This window comes from Geospiza fortis, unplaced genomic scaffold (genome assembly GCF_000277835.1).
Source record: "Geospiza fortis unplaced genomic scaffold, GeoFor_1.0 scaffold72, whole genome shotgun sequence".
NCBI classification, from domain to species: domain Eukaryota; kingdom Metazoa; phylum Chordata; class Aves; order Passeriformes; family Thraupidae; genus Geospiza; species Geospiza fortis.
This window is the reverse complement of record NW_005054338.1, coordinates 2,029,017-2,056,310: the sequence shown is the minus strand read 5'-3', so window position 1 is coordinate 2,056,310 and position 27,294 is coordinate 2,029,017. Positions and strand designations below refer to the sequence as shown.

Sequence of the window (27,294 nt, the reverse complement as noted above, 5' to 3'; positions counted from 1 at the left end):
ACAGGTTAGAGAATTCCCTTCTGGTTTTGTTTTGTACCCTGGAGTAATTAAGTATCACATGACCTAAGAGTAAATAGTTTTGACACATTTAAAATAATAAAAGGGGAAATTTAGCCACCTACACTTCCAGTAAGGGGGGAAAGGGAAGCTTTTACCCAAAGCTTCAGTTATCTGCCATGTGGCAGGGGGCCTCACACATTAGCACAGCTGCCAGCATTAACAGCAGCACCAACACGTGCAAGCCAAGACAGATGGGGCAAACAGGTTCCTTTCCGCCTCAGATTAAAGTGCTCACATGTGGCCCACATGAGGTAATAAGGCAACACCAAAAGCAGGCAGAAACCATTAAAACACAGTTGCACAGGGATAGAATTGCACAGAAGAGGAAAATGTCAAGCAGGGGCTCTCAATACATTTTTTTTCAAAATTCATCCTGCCCAGAGTGTTTCTTGAATGTCGAGTAAGAGAGGAGAGGGTGCTGTGCCTATTCCACATCCACTTAATTTTTCTACTGGAATTCTGATTATAATGGTTGTACAGAAGGGAAACCTCCCCCTTCTCCTTGCTGATTTAGAGTGAGCAGATGGTGAAATTTTAATTGTGCTTTTTGTATTTCTTCCTTTTTATGGGTTCTTACATCCTCAAACTGTTTCCATTGCTGGACCACAACAATAATAAGTGCTTTTGTGTTCTGAGATGCAACTTTGCTATGCAAAAGCAACTTCAGTTTTCTATTTCTTACATGTTAATGCATTTATCTATCAAAATATTTTATAGAGCTGTGCTACTTTTTCTTGTTAATAAGCCCTCCCATTTTCCAGGCTCTTACAGAACATGCCCTTAGGTAGATGTGGCAGAAATAGCAACAGTATTTTAAAAATGAACAGACCTTTACCTATCTTTTTCCTTTCCAGTCTACCATCTATTATGGCAAGAATTTTAATAGGTGCCACGAGACCATGAATTAATAAATACATATAAAGGAGTCATGGTGTGTGAAAAATGGCTAGGAAATATTACAATGTTAGTGGTCCAGATGTTGAAACAAATACAGATGACTTTCAAATAAAATGAAGGTGACCAACAGAATGGAAGAGTTGGATGTTGGCTATGTTGTTACACAGATGAAGGATGTTAGCAAGGATTTCTAGGATTATTTTTTATCTAGCCATGACCTCCTGCTGTAAAGTATGTGCTGTGCAGCTTCCAGCAATCCTCATCCTTTAACTGTAAACACACAGTTCCTCCATTTGATTTACTGAAAATGGTTTCAAAGACAGCCACGTGGTCAGCTGCTCTTGTTCAAATGCCTTCATGTCTGGAGAAGACAGCTGGAAATGAGTCATGGGGTTAAACAGCAGCTTCTGAGACCTATAACTGTGTTCTTTATTATTTTGGGTAAGATTTATACACTGTGCTACCTATAGCCAAAGTTCAGTCTAGGAATTAAAATCTTTAAATCATCTTTTTGGAAAGCTTCTTTTGTTTATTTTCCACTCTATTTGTTTTTCACTTGTAAATTTGTGACATCCACACCTATCAAGTAGCAAAAGTGCTAAAAGGGGAAACTAACTGTGAAGTACAAAATAAGAAACCACCAACCCACCTACAGAATCTTTTTTAAAGCAGACTTTTGCTGCACCTGGGCATGGAACAAAAAGCACTCAGAAGCCTCATACTGTGGTGGGATGTATGTACCTAATTCCAAAAGATTTGACAACTTTCAGCTGATCAGCACAGATTGTCTGGGAGGCTCCCAAGATGTTTTTGACAGCACCTCATATCAATTAAATATGTGTGAATTGAAAATAAAGATTAAGCTCACTTGTCCTCTTACCAAGTTAGTGACTGCAAACCACCCTACCCTAACTAGAGCTCAGGAAAGTCTGCACTTCATGTACTGAGGTCTCTGTAAAACCTCATTAAAAAACCTCAAACTCCTGCTCTGAGTCTGCTCACCTGCTAAGACAATCTGTCTATTCACCATCAGCCTTCCACAAAAAATTGTGCTTAAACAAAGTGCTTCAGTAAGCTGATTTCATCCAAATCCTAACAAATATTGTAGATAGTGTAAAGAGCTGAACAAATAATTCAATATTCATAGGAATGAAAGAGCTTTCAAAAGAGGTATCTTACATGCAAATAAAAGAAATCCATGAAATTCATTACCAGCTACTTATACATTGTAATTAATTTAACACTTTTCCACCTAGAATGTCTTTTGAATATCAGATGTGTGGTTAAAAATGAATATACACCTTTCTAATACACCTTTTATACACCTTTTCACCTACAAATATACACACTTTCAAATATAAAATCAAATTACTATTCTAATGGGCTTACCATATTTCCATGCATGTACATAAAAGTACATTTTTAAATTTGCAGCTTCCTAGGCAGTTTTAAATTGTTGTACAAGCCTGTGTACAGTAAATTCAGGCCTCTGGACAGCAGACTTGCCTTTCATAACTGCCTTTCAAAGGTTACCTAAAACAAGTCCCTGGACCCTATGGCTTCCAAGAACCACTGACTGCAGACACACCAATGCTGCCCCTTGTCTTTCCTGCTGGATTTCACAACACTGAATACTTTTTAACCCAATGTTCTGGACTCTTTATAAAATATTACTTAAAATGTTTGAAAATTAGAATGTATATATATAAAGTAACCCCTTACCACATTCATACTGAGCACATGTGTAAGCACATTCCGAAAGGAATAATCATCTTTAGTGTCTGGAGTGCAAAATATTCTGTATATAAAAATGACTCTAAGTACAGCAGTCTCTAACAAGGAGAATTCTTATGGATTCAGCCAAACAGGATCATAAAAGCTTTTGGCTGCTAATGTTGCAGAATCCCATCTGGTTTCGTGGAACAATTTATTTTCCTCTCCATTTAAGCTCCCAGTAAGAAATTAAAAAAAAAAGAAAAAAAGAGAGAGAAAACAAAGAAGAGATCTTTTCTTATGTATGCAAATTATTTCCATAAGTTATTCCAAACAGGGAGAAAATACTTCAATCTTATTACAGAACAAACAGAAAAACAGAGTCTAATTCCTGGCACACAAGTTCCACATAACAGTAAACAGTCTGTGTAACACACAGAAAAATGGTAAGAAAGAAATCTCAAAGGCCAAGTTTGTAAGAATTCAAGTTATCATTGATCAGACTTTGCCTGGTTAGCTGGGTAAGTAACAGCATAACTGACCCCCCACACTCTCATTTGTTTTGTGGGTTTTATTTTTTTTTCTTTTTAAGCCCAACACAACAAAACCTTTAAAGAGGAAAGAAGATTTCTTTTAATACCCCAGAACAAAAATTCTGAGTAATCCATGTTTCCTCACTCAAGCATTCATTGTTAGTAAAGTCAAGGCAGAAAAGCTTTTTCAGCAAAGTAAATGCCATCACAAGGAAACATCTGGCTAATGGGGCTATGAGCCTGCAACAGTCTTTTTATCTGATGTTCTTTAGAAATATTTTCTGTATTTAATGCACAGCTCCAGTCCAATAAAATATGACTAAGAAGACTAAAGGGGGTTTCTCTACAATGGGAGATGGTATTTAGAGAATGCACTTAGCATAGTTCATAAACAGTAGAGGTACTCTGTTTTCCAATTTTCAGGGTGCGCTGAACTGCTGCTGAAAATAAAGGCTCACATTATCTCTGGGGTAAATCAATTCTCTGGATAAAGCTGTCAGTTTTTCTTTCTATTAGGAACTGATTGAAGTATTCCTATTTACTCTGATGCCAGTATCAGATCGCCTGTCATTCACTTCACAACTCAGGTATTGCTACAGCCTTTAAGAAATGACACAGATGGTTTGTATTCTGCATAAATTAAGGACTTACTTAAATGCATTACCTGACATGATGACAGAACACACACCTCAAGGAAAGCATGAGACTTATCACCCACAAAAAGAGGGGGTTTTAATGCTTTTTTAAATCATTGCATGACAGAGTAGACAGAGAAATAAGTAGTACTTTAACATTTATGGAATGGGTGAAAAGGAAATTTGGTACTTAAAATTATTCCTACAACCTGAACGACTTGATTTTGCCTATATGTCTTTTACTTTTCAGGAACTCTAAAGCTACAACACAGTTTTATTATATTACATGTACCTATAATAATAGTGGTAAATCACCATTGAAGTGGCTGTTCTACAATTGTTTTCTAACATAATAGTGATTGATCTTATTTTATAATGGTACCAATGAAAGAAATAGTAACATTCAAAACTTAACTGCAAAATACAGCAATACTTTCTAACCACTAGATTGGATTAGTTTGTAGCTCAATTTAGCCAGCTTTGAAACTGCTGCCAAAAATTTTTTAGAGCATTAACTTGCTCTTGATTTAAAGCTCAGCAGAGGACCTAGAAAACAATTATGCATAGATTACAATTAGGCATCTCAAAACAGAGTAACACTTCCCTGTTGAAAACTACCTAAGGATGTAAAAGACCACCTGAAAAAATGGGGCTGAAGAGGGAATAAAAACAAGTATTACAAGAGAAAAGCAGCAACTTTCCCAGCAGAAATATTCCACCCTTGAAAAGAAACCCTTCACCAGTCCTTACTTCTCTATAGCAAGAATTAATGACTGGCCAACAACATCACCTCACAGATAGAAACGTTAAATTGGGTCCAAGACGCTTTCATGTAATTCACTGATGGTGTAATACATGATGAACAAAATCCTTGGAATATTGCAATCACTGAAAACAACATCCACTTTCTGGTTCATTGATTCCATTTGTTACTCATTACACCAATTTTTAGACACTTTTTTTCCTTTTCACTTTATGCCAATAAATGTTGATGGATAAGCTTAAAACAAAGAGAGATTTACAAAACAAAGAGAGATTTACTTGCAGAGTGATAATTTAAGCAAAAAAAAAAAAAAAGATTGCCAAGTTCTTTTCCTAGTAACACCTTTAAACCTGTGTGATCATAAATACAGATGATGGCAAGAACAGCAGTGATGCCTGACAGACAACTCTATTATTATTGACATAAAGATTTTAATATTTATTATTATTTGCTCATGACTGCCTGTTTTTTCACAAGTGACATTATGCCATTTCCTTCAAGTTGGAAGTGTTACCCCTTAATCCCTGTCCAATGGTTATATCCTGTATTTGTGAAGTAAACTTTCCCAGTTCCAAGTGAAATGCACTACAAACTTGTATTTTTCCTAAATATTTCACTGGCATTATTCCTGGGGAACCTTGGCTTGTGGAGACCTCTTGCCAAGTTCTGCTGTTCTTTCACATCGCTCCAACCCCATGGTTTGAAAAGTTTGGGATTGTTTCCCTCTTAGGTTTGTACAGGCATGCCTCCACTCGTGCATTAATTCAGGTCAGGAGGGTATTTTAAAGATAATCCTCACTAGCAGTGCTTTTGTTTACACGGCAGAGTTGGCTGGGAGGTCACAAACTGATTCTTTCTGGATGAAACTGCATCTCAAAGTCAAGAGTGCACAGCGTGCTCCAAGGACTGAGTAGCCCTTGGAAAGGCTCAGGCTGAGGGAAACTGAGGCCACACAGATTAGGACATCAGGCTCTCAGCACCAGCACTCTTTGCCCTGTAAAAGCAGTTTGATGGGGCTGCTCTCATTAGTCTGTATCACTAAGCATCCACTTCAATCATTTATCATGGTCACCTCACTGAGCCTCATGAGGCTTGAGTTTCTTTAATACTCACTAGTGTGACTCCAGCCCAAAGAAATTTCCTTCACACATCCAATTTCCTTGATTTTGAAAATCTTTCCTTACTGTCTTTTCTTCCCTTTATTGAGAACTATTAGGTAACTCTTCAGCAAACTAAATGTGGCTCAGTAACTATTTTGCTAGGCCTTCAATCTACTTACTGATCTTCAAAGACAACATTGTTTGCCAAAAGCCTGCCTGGCATGAAGTTGCTAAATTTACACTTCCTTTACTACACAAGTTACTCTGTTCTTCAAAGGTGCTCCCTGAATCCCAGAGAAATTACAAACACCCCCTTTCGAGCTGCTGCCTGAGTAATATGATTGTAATACAATTAAATTCATCTCCTGGGAAACAGTTTGGAGAACACAAGATCATTTAATGGCAGACAGACATTAAGAGCCTAGCTTTCATTTCAAGGATTTATTTTGAAAAACAGTAGTGGGAGGGGGTTTCATGCTGTCATTAGGAGAGTGGGAAAAGCAAACACGGCTAATTTGCATGGTGAGATCCTGACATGCACCGAAGGAGAACAGTACATTATCACGTACATGCTGTACTTGTGAGAGCAAGAATTTCATATGGCCACGAAAATTCAACCAATTAAGTGGTAAATCCAACTGGCTGAACAGTGGTAAATTAATTACAAAGTGCTGGTTCACACAAACACAGATGCTTCCCTGATGTAACTTACTGTGACAGGAGCTACAGAGCCTTGAACTAAAGGATGGTTACAAAATATTACTAAAAACACTTGGCATTTGTTACAAGAGAGCATTTAAAGCTCTGAACTCTGATTAGCTATTACACACAGTATTAGTTTTGCACAGTAACAGAGTGTTTTTAAATTTAAGCAGTGAAAAATAATAAAAAAGGATCAGGGCATATAAAACTAACCTTGAAAGCAAACTTTCCTGACCCTTCTGAAAGAGGAGAGTTGGAGACTTTCTTGGTAGTACCTTTTTTGCTTTTTTAGTGCTCTTTTCTGTGACCTTCTCTCATTATCTATTTTCTTACTCAAAAAAACCCACCTAAAACCAAAACAACAGGGAAGGGAGCTGCAAAGTTTCACTAGCAGAATACTCAGCTAAACTTAAAAGAAGCAGACCAAAAAGTCTGCTTGAGGATCAAGATTTGTAAGGATTTCTGTAAAACAGGAATGAGGCAGGCCAGAAAAGAACAAAATAAATGGATGACAGGAATTAATCATAAAAAGAGTGATTTTCCAACTAAGTAAAACTTTAAAAACAAGTAAAACTTAAGGCAAACAAACAAAAATTCCCCCCAGCCCCACCCCATTTGAGATTAAACACCATTTCTTGGCTTAATAAATGTTTGCTTTTAAGGACAAGCATTTTGAATCAGCATTACTTTTACTTCTTATTACCAACAAAATGATATTTTCTACTTAAAGCTCCTAAGAGATAAGCTGCTTTCCAAAACAGTTGCACAGCTGTTTTACAGAAGCTCTGAAGTGCAACGTTACCATTCCATGTATTACCACATCAGAATTCCTGTCTGCAGACAACTAAGCTGAGCTGTTATGTCTGGTCTTTTACAGCAGCTTATCTTTCATATTAGTAAATAAAACACCCCAAGGAAATTACAGTTAGAGGGCTGAGATTAAAAGGAGGCTCCATTACATTTACATCCTCACACTTAGAGCTGCACTGGCTTCATGTGAAATTGCCCAGGAGTGTTGAGGCCACACAGGCTCTCAGCACAGCTGCAAGCAGTAGTTAAACACAAGGCTCCCATGGACTGGTGCTCCAGTACTAGAGAGGCACAGCTAGGAAAACCAGGATTTACACATTTACCTGATAGCCCCCCCCCCCTCAGTAAAGAGACCTAGAAGGCAACACTTTGTATGTGAAAACAACTGCACCATATTTCAGCTAAAAATGCTAGCTCTTAAGCCTGAGCAGGCATATTTAAAGGAAATTAATAAATATCTAGGTGGGCAGCATTCATAGAAGCAACAGCACAAAACACTGAGTGGGGTGTAAAGACCAAATTCCCTGAGTCACTTTTGGTCACTCTACTGCCCTTCAAGTTATATCACATAATGCACACACCTACAGTAACATGGATCAAAAAAAGGGAATATTAACTTGTCTGCTTTGTTCCTCAGGCACAAAGAACTTGTCAATGCAAACTGTCTTGGAGCACCCAGAGGGACCTCATTCAGTACTTTAACATCCTAAATGTTATGGGAGAATGGCATGGAAGTCTGACAGCCACAAAAACCAACTCCAAAGCAGCCTTTTTGCACAGATACATGAGGATTTTGTGCAATATATGATCCTTGCACCAAATTCAACATTTTTAGAGCAACTCAGGGCTCCAGCACCTGTGGATGTTAGTGACTTATGCCTGTACACCAAGGTGGGAAGGAGAGGTAAACATGCAGAGACGCCCTCAGGAGGTTTTATGTTCAGATTGATCACAAATGTTCTAAAAGTAAGACATAACTAATGGCTGAAGCAGTAATAAGGAGGGGGAAATAAAAATCCAGCGTTTTTCTAATAGAACTGCTCCTATTTCCATTCCTTTCAACATGTTTTCATTCAGACCAGTGGCCCCTTAGGGGAGGAACAGAACTGTTCACTGCAGAACAAAATCAAACACCAAAAAATCAAGAAGAGAACAATAAAAAAAAGTACAAACCTAACTGCTGTTTGCAAAAAGCACTTACTAACCAAATTAGAGAGCAAAAAAAAAAAAAAAATTAGAGTGTTTCCATTGGATTTGCAGATGGAAGAACAAAGCAGTAAGTTCTAACAGCTTCCCATGACAGTAAAGGCAATCCACAACATAAACATAGCAGTTTATGTAATTTGAAATAAACAAACAAAAATAATCAGAAAACCATCAAGATCATACCATTCAAGGAAGTCAGAAATGCAGATGGATTCTATGTAAGAACTTAAATTTTCTTGGGTAGAAAAGAAACTGTTAACTTAAAACTACATGTTTCACTTGAATAAGACATATAAGTGATCCACAATAATTACAAAATACACACAGCAAAACAGTTTTACAAGTATTACTTTCAAGAGAATCGTTTTAGATTAGATATTGAGAAAGAATTCTTTATGGAGAGCATGGTGAGGCACTGGCAGTGATTGGCCAAGGAATTTGCAGTGTTCCCACCCCTGGAATTGTTCAAGGCCAGGCTGGATGGAGCTCTGAGCAACCTGGTCTGGTGGAAGGTGTCCCTTGTCCAAGCAAGGGAGGGGCTGGAACTCAATGATCTTTAAGTTCCCTTCCAACCCATTATTTTAATTACTATATTATCCAAAGCAAAGTAAACCCAAAATTATCTGCCCACAATTCAGAGGAAAATTTATCAGGATGATACATTACTGTTCCTCCTTTGTATTTGATTTTTGTATAGACACTTGGATTCAAAGTTGACAAAAGGCCAACAGTGTCACAGAAAGGGACATGAAAATACTTCCATGATTAACTGAACTGTAAGACCACAATATCCTGTAAGAAAGATTTCTTACAGTGAGATTTTATTTTGGCAAAGCAGGGGAGTTAAATTTAACTATTTAACAACTGAGAGTACATGACAGTTCTCCCATTTCAGTTCCCTTTGCTCCAAATACTCCTCTATGAGGTGAGGCCTAGAAGCCATGCTGACAGAACATTTATGTGTCTCATATGCTAATGGGTGTGGGGGGAAGCTTTTGCAAGAGCTGCATGTTACATGTCCCACAGGGATCAGGTAATCACTGAGTTAAATGGAGTCTTCAGCACTGCCAGGGTCAGTCTGCTCTTTCCTGAAGTGGCAGAACAAAAATAAAGTTCTTAATTTTTTACGTATGGTACACTTTGGAGCCAGAATGTTTATTACATTTATTTTTGGAAGTAAAACTCTTTATACACAAGATATATATATATATAAGACATTTCATAATAATGATCTAGCAAACCAGTGAGCTGTCCCTTAACTGTGTTTTCAAACAACTTGCAAGAAACTGATACACAGGAAAATCCACCTGGACATGAGAAGAACTTTCCTGTGCAGTGACCATGCATTGGAACAGATTGTCCAGAGAGGCTGTGGAGTCCCCCTCACTGGGGATATTCCAGAGCCACCTGGACGCAATCCTGTGCCATGTGCTCTGGGATGATCCTGCCTGAGCAGGGAGGTTGGGCCAGATGAGCCCACTGTGGTCCCTTCCAGTCTGACCCATCCTGTGATTCATATGCTCCTCAAGTATCTGAAAGAGAAGTCTAGTGGATTAGGCAGTGTAAAAAATATATGCAATTAATAAAAAAACCCCTTGGCAACAGAGATACCATTTTATTACATATACAGTGCTATATCCACATGAATATGGATAAACAAATTCCAAATGAAATTAACAGAAAAGCAGAAATCTCTAGGATGTAAAGACCATTAATGAGCATATTGAAGTTAAAAAACCCAATCAGGGCATGTCATATATTTGTAGTTTTATTGATGGGAGTGCAAATATAACCATGGTATAATCACAAAAAACAATTAGTAACATTTAGTTAAAAGCAATTTCTTAAAAACATCTGCAATCATCTATAACAAATATACTGAACACTTGAATTCTTATATCTTTAATCAAAATACTCTTATAGAAGTATATTAGAGATGGATAATAAAAACCCAACATCAAACTTTAATATTAAAAAAATGGCAGTAATGCCTAAAACTGGGCATCTAAAATCAGTAGGTATCTTATGTAGATGGATTTCAGGAAGTGCTGATTATTGTTTCTCTGGAAAATAAATATTCCCATTTGCTCAAAACACATCCCCCCAAAAAACAGAGGGGCATTTACTGATGGCTAATTATCACCTAAACCTCAAATGAATGCAGATGTTTATTGTTAACACAAATATTTTTTTTTGTATACGCTCTCCAGTCTACAAGATTCAATTTAATTCATCAATGTGCATACCTGAGGTGCTAGGTTGTCTACATTCACTTTTCCTGGAAGAGATACTAAACTGAAACAAGTCAATACAGGATATTTTAGCTGAACTGTTCATCTTCTTCAAATCATTCTTCCTTTCCAAGGAACTTGTTCTTCACCTACTGACAAAAGGTGTAAAACAACCCCACAGATTCTTTATTTATCTCTCATGTCTTCATTGCTTGCATCTGACCTGTTAATAAAAAGAAACATCTAGTCTTAGCACAAGATGAATACTTGCTGCATTTTGCTTTTTGAAAGCATAAACAGATCTAGATATTTTGGTGTAGTTGCAAGAATGGGAGACAACACAGCATTTGTTTTCAACTTGCTCTCTCATCCACTTCTGAAATTCCTTTATAGCCAAGTTGTTTCCCCCAAACCTTGCATATTTAACAGGGAGACTCTTCACATCTACTACAATTTTTATCTTCAGGCTTATAAGATCACTTTGATGACCATAAGACCTGGGAGTTTGTTTTATGAAGTATGTATTTCAATTCCTTGTAGGCATTTTGGCTTCCACCTAACTGAACATGAACCGCCCAACAGCAAAAGATTTAAAGTTTGGTTTCCAATAACTCACATGAAAACACTGCAGTCTGTAGCCACACTTCTCCATATTGCTGCCTGATTGCCACTTCTCAACTCACTTCAAAGGTTTTCTTGGGTACCAAAAACACCCAGCATCCCACTACAAAATGTGGAAATCAGCACAATCTCTCCCACTAAGGGGGAATGCTGTGAGACAGGTTTGTTTTACCCTGTGGAGGATGTGCTGTTGCAAAAGCAACCCCATTACAAAATAGGGAAATAGCAAACTCAGCCTTCGCTAGGGAGAAAAATCCACAAAACTTTCTGCTCCTGCCACCCCAACTGTGAAATGGGTCTGGAAGGGGTAACTAAGAAAAGCTTGGCTGCTGACAAGAACTGAGTACTCATTCACCAGGTGTCATTTCCTCCTCTGAATTTTATGGCATCCCCAGGCTGTGATTTAGGGACTACCATAACTACAGATTTGTTCCAAATATTTGCATCTGGTGCTCTAGGAATGAGGAGACTCAAGAATAAAAATTTGTCCTTGAAATATCAAAGTATTCAGCCTTTAAACATATGATTGCCAAACTACATGTGCTTAGGTTTACAGTACCATTTAAACTCAACCCGTCTTCAGCTTTTGGGTTCACTGAACCAGGGACTTAAAGGAAATTTTCAGATAGAGCCCCTTCATGAGGATTTTCAGCTCTGAAAATTAAGAAGTTTAACACTCCACAAGAAATGAATAGCTGTAAGAGCTATGTGAGTGACAGCAGAAGCATCTGCTTGCTGTGCTTAAAAAAAAATCTACATATATAACTTAAATATTTTGTCAGAAAATATTTACACAAGCATTTGAGATCCTTTTAAGTTGCATGAAGCTATGTAAAAACCCAAAATTTGGACTGAAACTCTAAAGGTTCTTCCAAGAGAAGTGGAGACTGAACATAGCAAGAAAACATTACTAAGCCAGAACTGTGCCTGAAATTAGGAAAAATTATCATTTAGAATCTGCCTCTATGATGATAGGATGCAGGAGAGGAGGACACTCAATACCAAAATCCTGGTTCCCCACCCCAGAATTATTTTAGCTGGTGGAGGATACATCACTGCTCTTCTGTAGGGCAGTAAATCTCTTTCCAAAGACTATTTTTGGCGAGCAGCCCTCCCTCTGAAAACATCACCAAATGTTTTTGTACTCTACAGTAACTGGGTAAAACAAACCACCTTTTTCTAGCCAGCAGGACGAGTCTAAGTGGAAAGGACGGCCTGGTGTCCCCCGAGCAGTGGGGATGGGTTAAGCCGGGCCAGGGCTGGCTGTCACCCTTGTGGAAGGGGCTCTGTCCCCGGGCCAGCGCTGACACCCGGCCCACAAGCGCTCCACAGCACAAGCAACACCAGCCAGGGAGCTAAAACTGGGACCAGCCTGCCAAAACTATGCCACAGTTCACTAATCTAAACACTGAGCAGGAGGACAGGAGAGACCAGAGCCTTACCAACACACAACATCTGGACCAAGTTTGTAATTACACAACATCTGTATCAAGTTTGTAACTACACATCATCTGTATCAAGTTTGTAATTAAAGATGCTGGATGTCAGACATCATCCAAGCTGGATTTGATATTTTCCATGCAGTTATGAGTGTCTACATGTCCTATAATCGTTATGGTGTAAGAAGTTCTTCTTTTGGCTCTGGATTAAAGAGCTGAAGGTGTATAATTAAAACCAGTGTACTCGTCTGCGTACTTGGCTTATTTTCTTTCACCATTTCTTGATACATAACATTAAGTTATGTAAAACAGGGACAGGACATTAAAAATAAATTAAAGAAGAAACTGAACTACCACAATAAGAAGTTGAAGTGTGGGAGCTGGTATTGTTTAAATGAAAGTGCTACACTGTTTGCAAGAGTGTGCATTAGTATTTCATAATACATACTCTAGTCAGGGAAGGCCACATGATGTTTTGTGTACATTAAGGAGGTAAATGAAAGGCAAATATGAGATAGAGCTTTAGTACTCACTGTGTAATTTGATCTGACAGCAGAAACAGACAGAAAGAAAACAAAGGAAATAATAAAGAAAAAACCTTACAAAATGAAAGTGTTAAACAGAATGAAAATACAGCAAGAGAATTACATATGATATACCTTGGAGCCAATCCACACCTTCTTGTAATCCTTCTCCTTTAAGAGCATCACTGGCACTGAAAGAAACAAATCAAATTTCAGAAACATTGTAAAAATACCAGTTTTAGTTGAGTCATCACCAAACTTGTAATTTACATAATTGCAAAGTAGCATCAGGTAGTTTCCTTAAGTTTTCTTCCTATGGAGAAGACTGCTCCTCAAATAATATAGGGTACCTTCCCCACAGGGAAACACCATTTCATGATGTGATCTCTTTTAATTCCATTTTCAAGGCACAAGGAATCATTCCTAGAATGAGGGGGTCTGGGAGAGCTCCCACACGAGGCAGACACATTGTTCTGCAGCACCTCCCTCCTGAGACAATGCTGTGAAAGATGTTTACTCCCTCCAACAGCAGCCATGAATCATGGAATCATTTAGGCTGGATAAGACTTTTAATATGTTCAGGCCCAGAAGTTCTCCACACAGTTCCTACACACAGTGAGAATGCTGGAGTACCAGAAGGAGGAATTATGTGTGTGTACACACTTCATTGTAACAGCAACCCCAGGAGTTTCTGCTAATGTATAAAACTATTCTGCTACACTGACAGCAGTGTAAATCCACCTTCTGAATCACTGGGGGATAACTGTTTAAATGCTCTCCATTCTTCAATTCATGAAAACCAGCACAGCACTGAATCTGGACTGTAACTGCAGTTCCCTATAAAACGATCTTCCAAGAAGCTTGGGAATTCATTAGTGTGATTTCTGGACAAAAACAATGTCCAGGTAATCAAGTTTAACATGAAAGGGCCTAAAATGAAAATTGTAGCTTTCAGCAGCATTTAGTGGCTGATTTCACTTTTATTTCAAACAGCTGAGGACTTTAATAGGACAAAAAAACTAACTTCCATAAAGCACTTCCTATAGAAGGAGAGTTGTGAACACCAGCACTAAGTAAAGCTTACATCCTTCAGGAACAAAAGACTAGCTCCTACAACTAAAAATCCCCTCAAACGTGACTTGCTAGAAAGAGTACAGTGTCTCTCTGAATACAGAAGAGAACAGTTTACTAAATGGCCTTTCAACAACAGTTTACTGAAGCATCTGACGAGTGGAAAAAAACTCCAAAGGTTTTATTTTTGATATTCTCAAACCTGCAAGGTAATCTAGCAGGAGCACTTCAATAACAATTCTACTCAATTTCCCAGCAAAATATAATGTCAACTGTTCTTCTCATAGCAACCCTGCTTTCTGATTTCACTGGAAATCCTCCACTCCATTACTTGGCTAACAATTCTGTTGTGAAAACTCTAAAGACACAGGCTAAAGGAATACATTATACATTTAAAGTAAGTTTCACCATAAGTATTTTAACATTACTGTTTTAAACTTAGTGTTTCACATGTAGAATCTGTCTTTTATCTACTCCATTTATTTTATACAACAGTGAATGGCACGACAGGGCTAAAATAGGAACGCACAAAGTAATACCAACAAAAGGATAGAAAAAGACACCTTTACCAGATATGCCAGGGTTTGTCTTTGATGTTTTCTAAGGACAGCAGCTGAGACACTTTCACAGATGACACTGCATCCCTGAGGTCCATCTTGTTAGCAAAGAAGAGAATAGGCAGCCGGCGGTGCTTAATGTCTAGGCATGAGCAGACACAGAATTCTCAGGCCATGAGGCAGCACTCATTAATCTCTGCATGTAAGAAGGTACAAACAACACAGCAAGGTATTTTGCTCACCTGTAGCTGCAATTCTCTGAAGGTTGTATCCTACCAAGATGCACACACTGCTGGGTCACCTGGCCTCTGCTGCATGCTTTCAAAATGCTCACAAACTTCCTTGCAGGCTTTGGAATCTTCCACCCCCTCTCCCCCTACCTTATACCCACACTTCAAGCTGGAGATAGGAATTGCTGGTGAAGCTGAGGAACAAGAGATTAAACCACTGCCTAAAAACACTGCACATCTCTGCTTAGTGAGGATTGGATGTATAAAATGGATGGAAAAAATAATTCGTGTTCATTCATAACATCACAGCTGAGAAAGGTAGTCTGAATTATCCTTTAGCGTCCTGGAAAGCATCCATTACTTCACAGAATTCATAAAACTAGAAAAAATGCACATGTGGACATCCTTTATTCTCCCTTCCCTAGAAGGACTTCTTCTCCAGAAGCTCTTTCAGCTAGCAGTGAGAACTACAGACCAAACAAAGTACTCTGGCAATTTCTGGGATACTTACACAAAGACAAGTTTAAACCTCACAGATTACTCCAAAAGACTATATGGATGATTGAAAGGAAACAAAACATATTCTCTTCAAAGTTACAGATGTAATACTGCCACAAAAATTACCAGCACCAACACTAACTCTCAAAAGTTTTTCATATTATTTATACAAAGAATGATATCCAGGATTAGACACAATCTAGGTTTTAGTCTATCCATCAGTGCTTGATAGGAAAAGAAGTTACACACTACCACCTCAATGAAAATTGCTACACAGGCTCTTTTTAAAATAGTAAAAAGAAAAGGTTATGTCACACAGGAAACTAGGTAAGGATTTATATTAAAATGTAAAACATAAGCCATCTACCCCGCTGATAGGCAGGAGGATGATAAAACCCCCCGAAATCCCAACAAACTGTCAGTGCTGAAATGGTTTGAACTTTCCTAATTATGTTCTTTTCCACCTTCCTACTAAACCTTTCCACAGAATCAGTGGAGATAACACTACCTCCTCATATTCATTCAGAGATAGTAAGTGCTGATCAAAACACTGACAATTTTCACAAACTATTTACCCTTCCTGGAGCTCTTTTGTCCTCTGATATCCATAAACACAAGTCAAAGGCCTCAAAATACAAGCACAGCATAATTAAATCTCTGTTTTGATTCCATAGTTGAACAGCTATGGAGTCTCCTGACTGAAATTTTTACAGTAATTTACAGTACAATTAAATGAACCCCGGTAGCCACAGGTTGCAGGTTATGGGTAAATTAAAACCATATAAATTAGCTGACATCGCATATGCAAACAGCCAAGTTAATCAAGGAGTTTCCAGTGTTTTCCTAAACAATTAGAAAGGGGCACAACCTACCCACCCAGACTCATAATGCACACCCAAAGATATTCACTAAATAAAGTAATGGTCACAGAAATTTATATTTCCTGCCACAATTTTCACAGTAATTAATGGAAAGCAAAATTTTTCCAGCTGCAAGTGGTTATAAATTAACATATTAAAAATATTCCAGACACTAGATGTGTGATGTGCAATTTTATGAATTTCAAGTTTACAAGAATTTCAGTTTAGTTTAGAAGCATGTGCTGGAGGTGAAGTGACCCAAGAGTCATCATCTAATCCAGGTAACCTACAGCTACCATCTTTCAAAGTGCTGAAGAATGAAATTTGAGTAAAAAACCAAAATATGATACAGTTATCAATAAACTGTTATTTCAAGAGTGCATTGTCCATTAATGTAAGTAAAAATAATTTATAGCTCTGATTCACAAAAGAGTCCCAGGTAGTACAACTTCTAACCCCATTAATGCTTCACAGGACACATTCCCTTCCCTTTCCCTCAGGCAAAGCTTGGCAAAAAGACAGGGAAATGTTTTACTGTGGGATTGCTAAGATTTTCAGAGACAGGAATTGATTCAATTCCATTTAAAACTTAGGTAAATACATACATTTAAACCACTCCAAGAGGATGACACTGACAGAAGCATAGATTGGGAGGAAGTAGGGTATGCAGCAAGAAAGACAGAACACTAATACAAATAAAAGTACTGATATAGCAAACCTGTTGTATATTGATTCACCCAACAGCTACTTTTATTGAACATTATCCTAGAAGAACTTTTAAAGCTCTTTGACATATCAAAACTGATAAATCAGTGACACTGTTGCTTGTTGGAGCTAAGCCACACCAAGGCAGAAACCCACAACTGCTGTCTCCTGGCTCTCAGGACTGCACTCAGTGGCCAGAGCCTGGTGTTTTGAACTTGAAGACACAAACTCATGAACAACTGAACAGCACTGAGCTGCTAGGTCAGCATTAGTGACTTCTTAATGCCTAAATGAAAAGCCCCACCTAAGGTTGCTTCTACTCTGTCTAAACATTTTTGTTATTCTGCCCTCTGTTAAACCAGCAGCTTTTTCCAGCAGCTTTACCTCTCACCCTTGGCCCTGCGTGGTTCCACTTTACTAAGAGAATTGGGTTTTACTGCTGCAGTTAATTCCTGACTTGGTACAAAGTGCCCTGGCCTCTGTGTAATCCACCTGCAGCCCTTGGCTCACCTCATCCTCCCTGTGACTTTTGTAACACCGTCTTTTCAGTGTCTGCATTTGAAGTAGCCCATACCCTTGAATGAGAAATTAGAGCATGAAAATAAGGTCCAGTCTGCTCCAGCATCTTTGTTACTGAATTATTGTATACAGTAATCATGGAAAATAAAGTCATGGGAATATATTTGTGCCTATCACACTTTGTTTTTCTTAGAAATACAAGTCAGCTTTTCCTTTCTTACTTTCAGCATGGAAATCCCACAAGTTAAGGCTGTATCATTTCAATAAATAATTAATGAATCACAGGATTATTTCACTTTTAAACTTCCTAGATGTAGTTTAATATTCTGGTTAGGCAGAGCAATTACCAGAAGTGTTGAAAGTCAAAATTGTATATTGCTTACAGACACATCCCAGTAAGTTGGATACATGGAAGGGCAAAGAATTGACTGATAACAGAACTTAATTAAGGTGCAGTCTCACGTAAAAAAAAAAACCAAACCAAACCCAGAAAAATAAGACCCTGATCACAAATCCTCTCATATCCTCTTCCATAGGGAATTGAAACTGACTGGTGTAATTATCCCTTTGTATTTCTGGATAAAGCATAAAAAATTATAATGAAGATGACAAAAGAAAGTTAAATGTTACATTAAAGGAATTAACTGTCCTCATGGAAAAAAACAGACAGGGAGACACAGTTTTGTCTCTGCTGGTTATCACAAGAAGCCTGGGCAGCTTCCAACTCGAAGTCTGTTCTTTCTCAAAACAATGTAACTTTTGATCTATGTTGATTAATAAGAGACCAACTGAACTCAGTGTAGAAAGCCGAATTGTGACCAATTTCCAAATGTGAATAGGTAAAAAAGAACCCACATGTTTTGGAAGATTATTGTGCTAATATTCATGTAAGGTTAAAATGCTTGCAAAGTACTCAGAATGCGTCAGATAAGGGCTTTTCTTAAGGCAACATAACAAATATGGACACAAAATGGGAAAAAAGCCTCCTCACCTGGATGATTCAGAAGGGTGTCAAGTTCTTCTTTGGCCACAACCATTCTTAGTTTGTCACTGCTATCAATGACAAAAATAATGGCTTGGCCTTCTCTGCATAACATAAAAAGAGCAAAGAGGCAAATTATACGTTCTCAAAGAAATGAATATTCTGTGAATAAGAAAAGGCTTCAGAAGAAACACCAAGAAAAAAGTCCAAACAAACTTGATTTTTCCTCTAATTTTTGTCATTGTTATTTACCATTAACATTTGAATCCTGTCTTATTTCTGAAATTTAATCTTTCAGTAACATGCATTTTTTTTTAGACATGAGGCTGTTACCTGCTCCTACAAGGTTCAGTCTCCACATACCTTCTAGAAAAGCCTGGTTTTACTACCCAGACTGAAAAATGAACTTTAAAATGTAACCAACTGCTATTTTGACATTGTGGTCAGGCAGGAAAAAACCCCATAAAGACAGATCTTTACAGAAATTCTGTATTTCCTGTACTAAATTTATTTAGAGAAAGGTCAAATACCTTTTTAGACAAAACCTGTGTCCACTAGCTAGGCATATGCAGCTTATTTTAACCTTTACATAATCTGCATAAACAGGATCTTCAAATAACAGGTAAAAACTTTCAACTATTTCAAATAATTTGGACATTTTGCTGGTAGTGTGACCACAGACACAACATAAATGCAGCTACTCAACTCATTATTTCAGGATGTTACTGATATTTTGACTTGATGTTCCATTTATTGAAACTTGTTTTGAAAACCAAATAAAATCTCACCAATTCATAATTCACCTGTTGTAAACACCCACAGAAATATATTTACATTTTAATGTAATCACTTCTCCTTCATTTTACGTTTCTCTGAGACACCATTATGAATACATTCTTTACCCTCCAGCACCATCTATCTTTGTATTTTGATAAGAAACAGATCTATACCTGCTGAAAACCAGAAATAACCTGAGCAGCCCAAGATTGTATAAGAAGGCCCATTCTTTTTTGGCGTAAAGAGCCTTTAGTAAATAAAGCTTTTGCATATTAGCTGGAAATGCCTAAGCAATTTTCACGAGTACAGAGTATTTTACCAGAGGAATGAAGAGTACTGGCATGTATTTACCTCCAAAAAAATAACTTCACAAAGAAGTATCAGGGATAGGGACACAACATGACTTTGGGATTATTTAAGATAAATGTACTTAGAGAATGAAGTAGAAGATACTTTCAAGCTAAATAGAAGAAAAGTCCAGACTTGAACTTTATAAACTGAACAGCATATAATTATTTTTAATGATATTTTTATTTAATTAACAGAAATTATTGTTTTTATATTATTCTTAGATGTTAATCTTAAATACGTGCCTACTGCACTTGTTCAGGACCAGAGGAGGATACAAGTGCATATTTCACTGTCAGCATAACCTAAAACACTCCCTTACTGTTAGGGAGTTATTGTTAAGACGAAAAAGCCATTTATGCCCCACAAGGGATAAGTTACTGCATTAAATACAGCAATCACAAACATTATTTGCTTATGAAGCACTCTGCTAGCATTTTGAGAGCAGCCTGAGGGCATCAGTTACTGAAATGCAAATCTAACACTCTTGAACAATGAAGATTGCCTGGCCAAATGTTTTCAATGCTAACACAATTTGCACAGGAAGGAGAGGAAGCATTAATCCTCAATTAAAAAACAATTTAAGCTCTACCACAACTGATATTAATATTTAATCAATATTATAATCTTCAGAATTTATCCCTTCTACTTCTCCAAGCTATTTCTGCATGGTTTAGTATTGTTCATGTTATCTAGATCAGGATCAGGCATTACAGAATAGCAATGAGACAATGCGAATAAAGATTAACTAAATATATATATAAGAAATAATAAATAATATAAACAATACAAATTCACTAAAAGCTCCAAAACCAGAGAATGGTGTCCATCTATTACCAAAAGGCAATACCAGAGTGCTATAAAATACAGAGAATAACCTGTTGAATAAATGACATTAGGAATGTTCATTCAGGTTCTTAGTTACATGTGCCTTATCCTCTGAGGCTCATTCCCCTCACCTCTAAAAATCTCAGCCAGCAGCCAATATCTTGCAGGTTTTAAGTAGTTGACCTACAGAAGAACTGAAAAGCTGAGAACCTAACTCATCTTGGGCTTTCTTACAGGACTGGTTTTCAGGTTTCAACATTTAAATCTCATCTCTAGTATCTTCTGCAAAGTTGTCCCCGAAAGCACGGAGTAACACCAGATAAAAATTTTCATTTGTTAGAATAGAAAGTTTTATTTATCCAGAGTAAACCTTCTGTCAAACACCAGGTATAAGCCTTCTCTGAATCATTTCTAACCACTAGATATTATCGTACCTCTGTTTAAATAACCTACACAACATATGAACAGCAATGCTTTAAAATAAATTATAGGCTTACTTGTAGTAGTGTTCCCAGAGGTCTCTGTATTTCCCTTGACCTGACATATCAAACACTGTGAAAGACAAACTGCAAAGAAAAGAAGTGCATGAGGCCCAGGAATAAAGAACAAAACCCAAACCACATCCATTTTCTATGCTACCCTGTCCAAAAAAAAAAAAAAAAAAAAAGCCAGATCAGTTTGAGTCCAAATCAACTGGGAAAAATTCCCAAACGAACTCTGGTTGCACTATCTGCCTTCAAATGATCCTACTCTGTTTTGCAGCCTTATTACAAAAATATTTCACAATGGGAAGTGTGTTTATTATCTGAATAAAAGAACTAAACCAATTACTTAAAGTTATAGCAAATGCAAAACAAGCTCCCATTTAGTCTCTCTCTCTATCACGCTGGTATCTAATATTGTTTATGAGTAAGTGAAATTCATATGAACCATGACTTGAAGTCCATGTCTTAAATTCTGTCCCTAGACAGGTATAAATGTGGGCAAAATAAAAGGCGTAAAAAAATAAATTCCACCTTTAGGGAAAAAAAAACTGAGTACATTTTGGTAAAAATGGATGAGTTCAGATGACCAAGCTACAAAGAGCAGTCTTTGCCACTGTGAGGTTTCACCCAAACGCTACATACAGCAAGGCAACTTACTGAACACTACAAAGTAAAGTTCTCATCTGCTCTTGAAATGTTTACAGAGGCAACATCGAATTCAGAACTAGGCTCTCCTTTTTTTGGGTAGCCCTAAGTAGCTCCCCAAGTGGAGGCCACCAAAACAAGGAGGTTAGGAAAAGGAAGCTCTCCAGACATCCTTCCCACTCCATGTCCAGACAGAGTTGTGGGTTTGTCAGTCTGTAGGGTTTGAGGTGGATTTTTAGAGGTTGTTTTGGTTTTTTTTAAACATTCTATGTGGTGTATTTACAGTCATCATCTCTCCTACTACAGAATCAGAATAAAGAAAAGCAATATAAATTAATTTACATTCTCACACAGGAAATCCCAAACTTGTCTGATGTTCTTTATTGGGACAGAGCTCAGTGAGCTCAGTTGTGGAACCTCTTAGAGAAACATGAAACCTCTCAGTCTTACATATCAGCTCAAGGAATAAACAATTTTCTTGCAGATCCCCCACCCACTGAGGCCATACTGCTTGGTTTGAAGACTAACTGCACACATTAAAAGATCCAGTGAAGGCCACAAAATAACAAAATGATGCTGCCTCCTTGAAATAGCCTCGTGTCACGACATTCTTTAGATAATCTAAACCTTGGTCTTCATTCAACTAATGACTTATTACTCTGTTTCCTGGCCTTTGCTCCTGCCACCTTTACATTGCTAATGCTGTAGCCATCCTTTTGCATTTAATGAGATTACACTGCAATCTGTTCAGAGTACCTCCAGTGAGAGTGCTTAATTTAGGTTACCAGATTGAGAGTGGAATTTAGGCTGCCACCTCAGCAGCTGTTTCTCCTCCAGTCTGTAACAGTGCCCTATTCTCAAACTCCCAACAGACAGGGATCAGATGTTTATACAGGCTACTGCAAAAAAACTAAAAAACTTTAAAAAATGTTTTAATAGTTTTATAGCAACACAAAACACACATTATATTCTAACACACTCAGTCCTGGCTCATGATTAGGTCTTGTGGGTACTACATTTCAACAAACTGCAATGTCATGTCATTACACCACTATACATGATACTCAGTTACAAACCCACTGAAAAAGATAATTAAGTCCAGCTATGGTGTAGTAATCATTACTGCTAATGAAGAAAGAAAGTAGTACCTTGAAGTCTTGAATTTCTCTATACTGAATCCTATTGTTGGAACAATGTCCTGAGTTTGAGCCTTTGAAGGAAAGAAAGCACACATTTTACAATCAAACTAGAAAATGTAAATACTGAAATATATTTAAAATATGAATACATTACAGATCTATTTTTGCCCCAAACTGTGCAATATTTAAAAAGTTCCCAGAAAAGTAAAGTAATTCAGAATCAAGGGCTTTGTATTTTTGGGGAATAGAGTAAACACTCCTGGAACTGCCAGAACACAAAAGCATTATTAAGAGATCTGTCTGATAACTGATTTACTACTGAGCTGGTCAAGGAACCTATCAGCTGAGTGGGTGGAAAAGAACAGCTCCTCTAAGAAGCATGGATATTGAGCAGCAAGAAAGGTCACATCCCATAGATTACAGAGCTGTCTGAGAAAGTGACATGCAATCCTTGCCCTGACTCCTTGAGCCCCTTATTCCAAGCACCATCCATAGGCAGGTCCAGCAGAAACAACTGCAGACAGATGGAAACACATCTGGATTTATCAGGCCCTAATATATTGCTCCTGGGCAAAGCAGAAGTTCTTAAGAAGACTGAGTTGACCTAGAGCTCAAAATCACCTGTCCACTGAATTTACTAAAAATAAACAGTTTTATTAACTTTGATCTAAAGATATTTGTTGCACGCTAGACTATTTGGCATGTCTTGCTAGGGTAGGACTTGCAAAAGTTGCATACAAAGTTATCCTCCTATAAATTCTCATTACAAACAAATTCTATTTATTCTACTCCTGTAATTCCACTGAGAGCTTCTCTAATGGCCATTATTGTGATAAATCTTCAAGTTTGAGTTCAACTGTAGTTAGGAATCCTTTACTGCTTAAGGCATGACATAAAAACCCTCAACAAAAAAGGTCTCAGTAATTACATAAAGTACAGTTTGCCTGGTACACACTGTAGCCTTTCTCCCAAACAACTGGCAGCAGATAGCAAGGAGTTTATAGTCTTTGTTTATAAATCTACTCAATTTTCAGTGGAAGAATAATTGCCAGGAATGGAAGAGTAGCAGACTCTTCACTATGTCACACTTTTTAAACAATGTCCAGTGGACAGGTAAAATTGAATGAAAATTCATAATAATAATAATAAAAAAAGCTGTGTCCTGGTATAAACAGCAAAAAGCAGTTTCCCAGATGCACATAACCAAGATGCACAACCTTTGGCTTTGAACATGCCTATCAAAATTAGTCTATTTCTACTCCATAAACATACCTAGAAACAAGGATCCTACTTTCCTAATATTAGGCACTCCTAGTGGCCTCAAAGACTTTTCACTGGATGAATGAACTGCAAGTATTAATGGTACTTATTTTGAAACTTATTCTGCTTTAAAAATAGTGAGGTCACCCTTAAATGTACATCTTCTTTTTATTTCTTATTTTGTTATCTCTTATGCACTTACTATTTTTCAGGAAGAGATTAAAATAAACATGACAAGTTGTTGTACAACTGTATTAATCCTAAATGTTCAACATCACTTGTAACTGTAATCCTGTGACAATTATTTAAGTGATTTAAGTGACTCTTGCAGATCCTGATTTCAGCCATCATAAACCCTTCCTTGTTGGGTGATCTTAACGAAAGTGTGCCACGTTAACAGTGGGGTTTTTCTGGAAAATAATGTGCGTGTGAATGCTTACCCTTAGTTTTAGTCAGCTGGAAAATCTTAAAATATACTTGTTCCACTGTGCTAAATCACAAGCTCTTCAAATCTTTTCCATGGGCACATCCTTTGTAACAGCATGGAAACCCAGCTCAAACAAAGCCCAGCAGCGAACCACGCAGGCTACTTACATTTGAAGGTTTGAGTTTATTGATGATCGTTGTTTTGCCGCTGTTGTCCAAGCCAAGGCACAAGACGTGAACCTCCTTTTTCTTCAGGCCAAGCCATCCTGCCAGCTTGTCAAACAATCCCATGGCTGTGGCTGGAAGTCACAGGGACCACGTGCTGTTCAGGGAATCAGAGCTGTTGGAAAAGTGCTACATGCAGGGCAGCGCCGGCACGCAGGGTGGGCATGGGGCCGAGCAGCCGCACACCTGGGAGCGCTGGTGTGAGCAGGACCCTGCACAAACGCGGCCCCAGGGGCTGGCCCTGCACATAAGCACATGGAGGGTAAGCTGATTACAGCCAGGATACCAAAGCAGCCTGGCTGTTTATAGCCCTGTCTGTATCACACAATGCCCTGGATTCACTGGGCAGAAATCCTGAGCAGCCCAAACTGCTCAGGGGCACAATGCAGCAGCACCAGGGCTGCCACCAAAGTGAGCAAAAACAAAAGGAGGGTCATTATCTTTACCTCAAATTATCAGCAGTACACCATTCAGACAACAAAACAGTATTTCCCTTCTTCAGCACTGGCTACATAACTTACTGAACCCTGCATTAAATAAAGCACTCTCTGTTGATTCAATTCAAACTCTTAATTTGCCAATATTTTGCCAATATTGACATGTGTAAATTAGGAACGCTTCGTTCACCACAAATAGAAATTGATTAAAATAGATCTAACAGACACCAAAAGATTCACCCACACGTCAGGGAGATGCCAAACCTCTGCTGCTGCCCACACTCTGGCTGAATTTACCTGGCAGTGGCACATTCAAAGGAGATTACATCACGTGTTGCCCTGCAATACCTGGCTAAATGCACTCTGCAAAGAGGATAACCCTTGTCTGCCCTCAATGAATTCCACTGGAAATAATTTCAGCAATCAGACAACTGAAACCTTTGAGATGCCTTGAATAATAAAGTATTTAATTTATGTCAGAGGATTTCTGGAGTGGTGAAGGCTGGTTTTTTCTTAATAAATTAAAAACACACAGCACTGGATAACTCAGGCTGCAAGCTGAAGAAGTCATAGCAGGAGGGGGAAAAGGTAAAAAAACCCCATCAATAACAAATCTTTGATCACACTTCTTCACTAACTGATTACTAAAAAGCAGTTAACCATCATTCTGTAATTTCAAAACTTTGCATTTAATAAAGTCACAAAAGTAATCACTCAATTTCCTTTTAAAATACAGATCTTTCTAAATACATAGAGCTTTCTAGGGTGCATTTTGATTCAGGACTGGTCATGATCTACATTACAGCTACACAGAATTATTACCAGGTTAAAAAACCTGGTAGTTATAGCAAGTCTGTCATTCTAACTCCCTTTGTTTTATGCCCCACTCCTTTTCTAATCCATATATACAACTGGGAGAGCAGATTAAAGCTGTTTATTATCAAATTAACCTGACAAAACCCTGCTTCAAGACACATTACCTTCTTATCCAATCAAGAGCTTCATCTATCTGTTCTAGATGATCAAAATATAGAGGGTCAAAAATACATTCTAGAGGGCCAAAAAAATACAATGTAGGCACTACTAAAATGAAACAGGAGGAAATACAAGCCCTTAAAAATACTTCTAGGGCTTCACTTTTAAATCCAAAACCCTAAATACACAACAGTTTCTAGCAACATTTTAACTAGAGCCATGTTTTCCCAGAAAATGTCCTACCAGTTGGCACAGTCATTATTTAAGAACACAGTGGGAAAGAAATGCACCCTTGACTTCTTGCCCTGCCCCTATTTTCAAGTTTTTGCTCAGCTGTGAAGAGTTACAGCAGCTACAGCTAACACAGGTGCTTCATTCCCCTCTTTTTTGCCAGCTGATATTTTGCCTACAGTGACATACAGCATCCATCAGACATCTCAGAAAATTATTTAAGCCAGAGTCTGGTCCAGGAGCTTAACAGCAAACTCTAAGCTTTTTTCTTAAGAAAGGATGTTCTTTCATGTCTGATCTTTGCCTATTTTCAAACCTAATCAACAACACAGGAGATTGAATCCGTGAAATAGAGAGCAGCCAACAAACAAGCTCTAAGTGATGTCCACGTGTTAGAAAGACAAATAATTTTTTTCGGTAGAACTGCCTTGTTTAGGTTTAGGGCTGGATGTATTTCAATGGTCTAAGATCCAAAAGAAGGGAAAGACTGAGCATGTGGGCTAATTAGCATGGGAAGCAAGAGAGTCATTAGCCAACAGAAGGCAGGATACCAACTGATAAGAGTTGCAGCCCATGAACATTAATGCCTTTGCTTGCTAAAATGTATAAACAGTGAAAAGCTTTAGTAGTGGCTGGGTGGATTTGCCGCCCAGCTCCCCTTTCTGCGCAGAAGCAGAAATAAATCAAATACCTGGGCTCTGTGCGTGGCTCGCCCTCTGGCACACGGGGTGCAAGGATCCAATTCGGGACCAGGCCTGAGTGCGGCGGATCGCAGCTCCCAGGGCCGGCCTTCTCTCCCTCCCGTCCGCACCCCAGGGCCTCGGCCGCTGCCGCGGGTCCCTTCTTACAGGCCACGGCAGGG

The 27,294-nt window shown here is 38.1% G+C and overlaps 1 protein-coding gene across 2 annotated transcripts; it reads right to left on the bottom strand.

Moving 5' to 3' along the window:
- Positions 1-8,534: 8,534 nt before the first annotated feature.
- On the bottom strand, positions 8,535-27,288 carry ARL6 (ADP ribosylation factor like GTPase 6). Of its 2 annotated transcripts, none has more exons than XM_031058136.1 (8): positions 27,124-27,288; positions 24,733-24,904; positions 22,888-22,949; positions 21,107-21,175; positions 18,666-18,760; positions 14,875-15,004; positions 13,370-13,425; positions 8,535-10,873 (listed from the first exon to the last, which is right to left on the bottom strand). In XM_031058136.1, exons 2-8 carry the CDS (start codon positions 24,853-24,855, stop codon positions 10,848-10,850), a joined length of 561 nt encoding a protein of 186 aa, XP_030913996.1. In that variant the 5' UTR covers positions 24,856-24,904; positions 27,124-27,288; the 3' UTR covers positions 8,535-10,847. The 2 variants fall into 2 exon arrangements, with proteins under 2 accessions (XP_030913996.1, XP_005422409.1); XM_005422352.3 differs by having other exon boundaries at positions 24,733-24,886.
- Between the last annotated feature and the right edge of the window lie 6 nt (positions 27,289-27,294).

Excerpts from the sequence above, each read along its gene's own strand:
- ARL6 (XM_031058136.1), bottom strand. The coding sequence starts at position 24,855 with ATGGGATTGTTTGACAAGCTGGCAGGATGGCTTGGCCTGAAGAAAAAG. Across the intron at positions 18,761-21,106 it reads CTCTGGGAACACTACTACAA|AGAAGGCCAAGCCATTATTT; the intron begins GTAAGCCTATAA and ends TATGTTATGCAG. Across the intron at positions 15,005-18,665 it reads CACCCTTCTGAATCATCCAG|ACATTAAGCACCGCCGGCTG; the intron begins GTGAGGAGGCTT and ends GCTCATGCCTAG.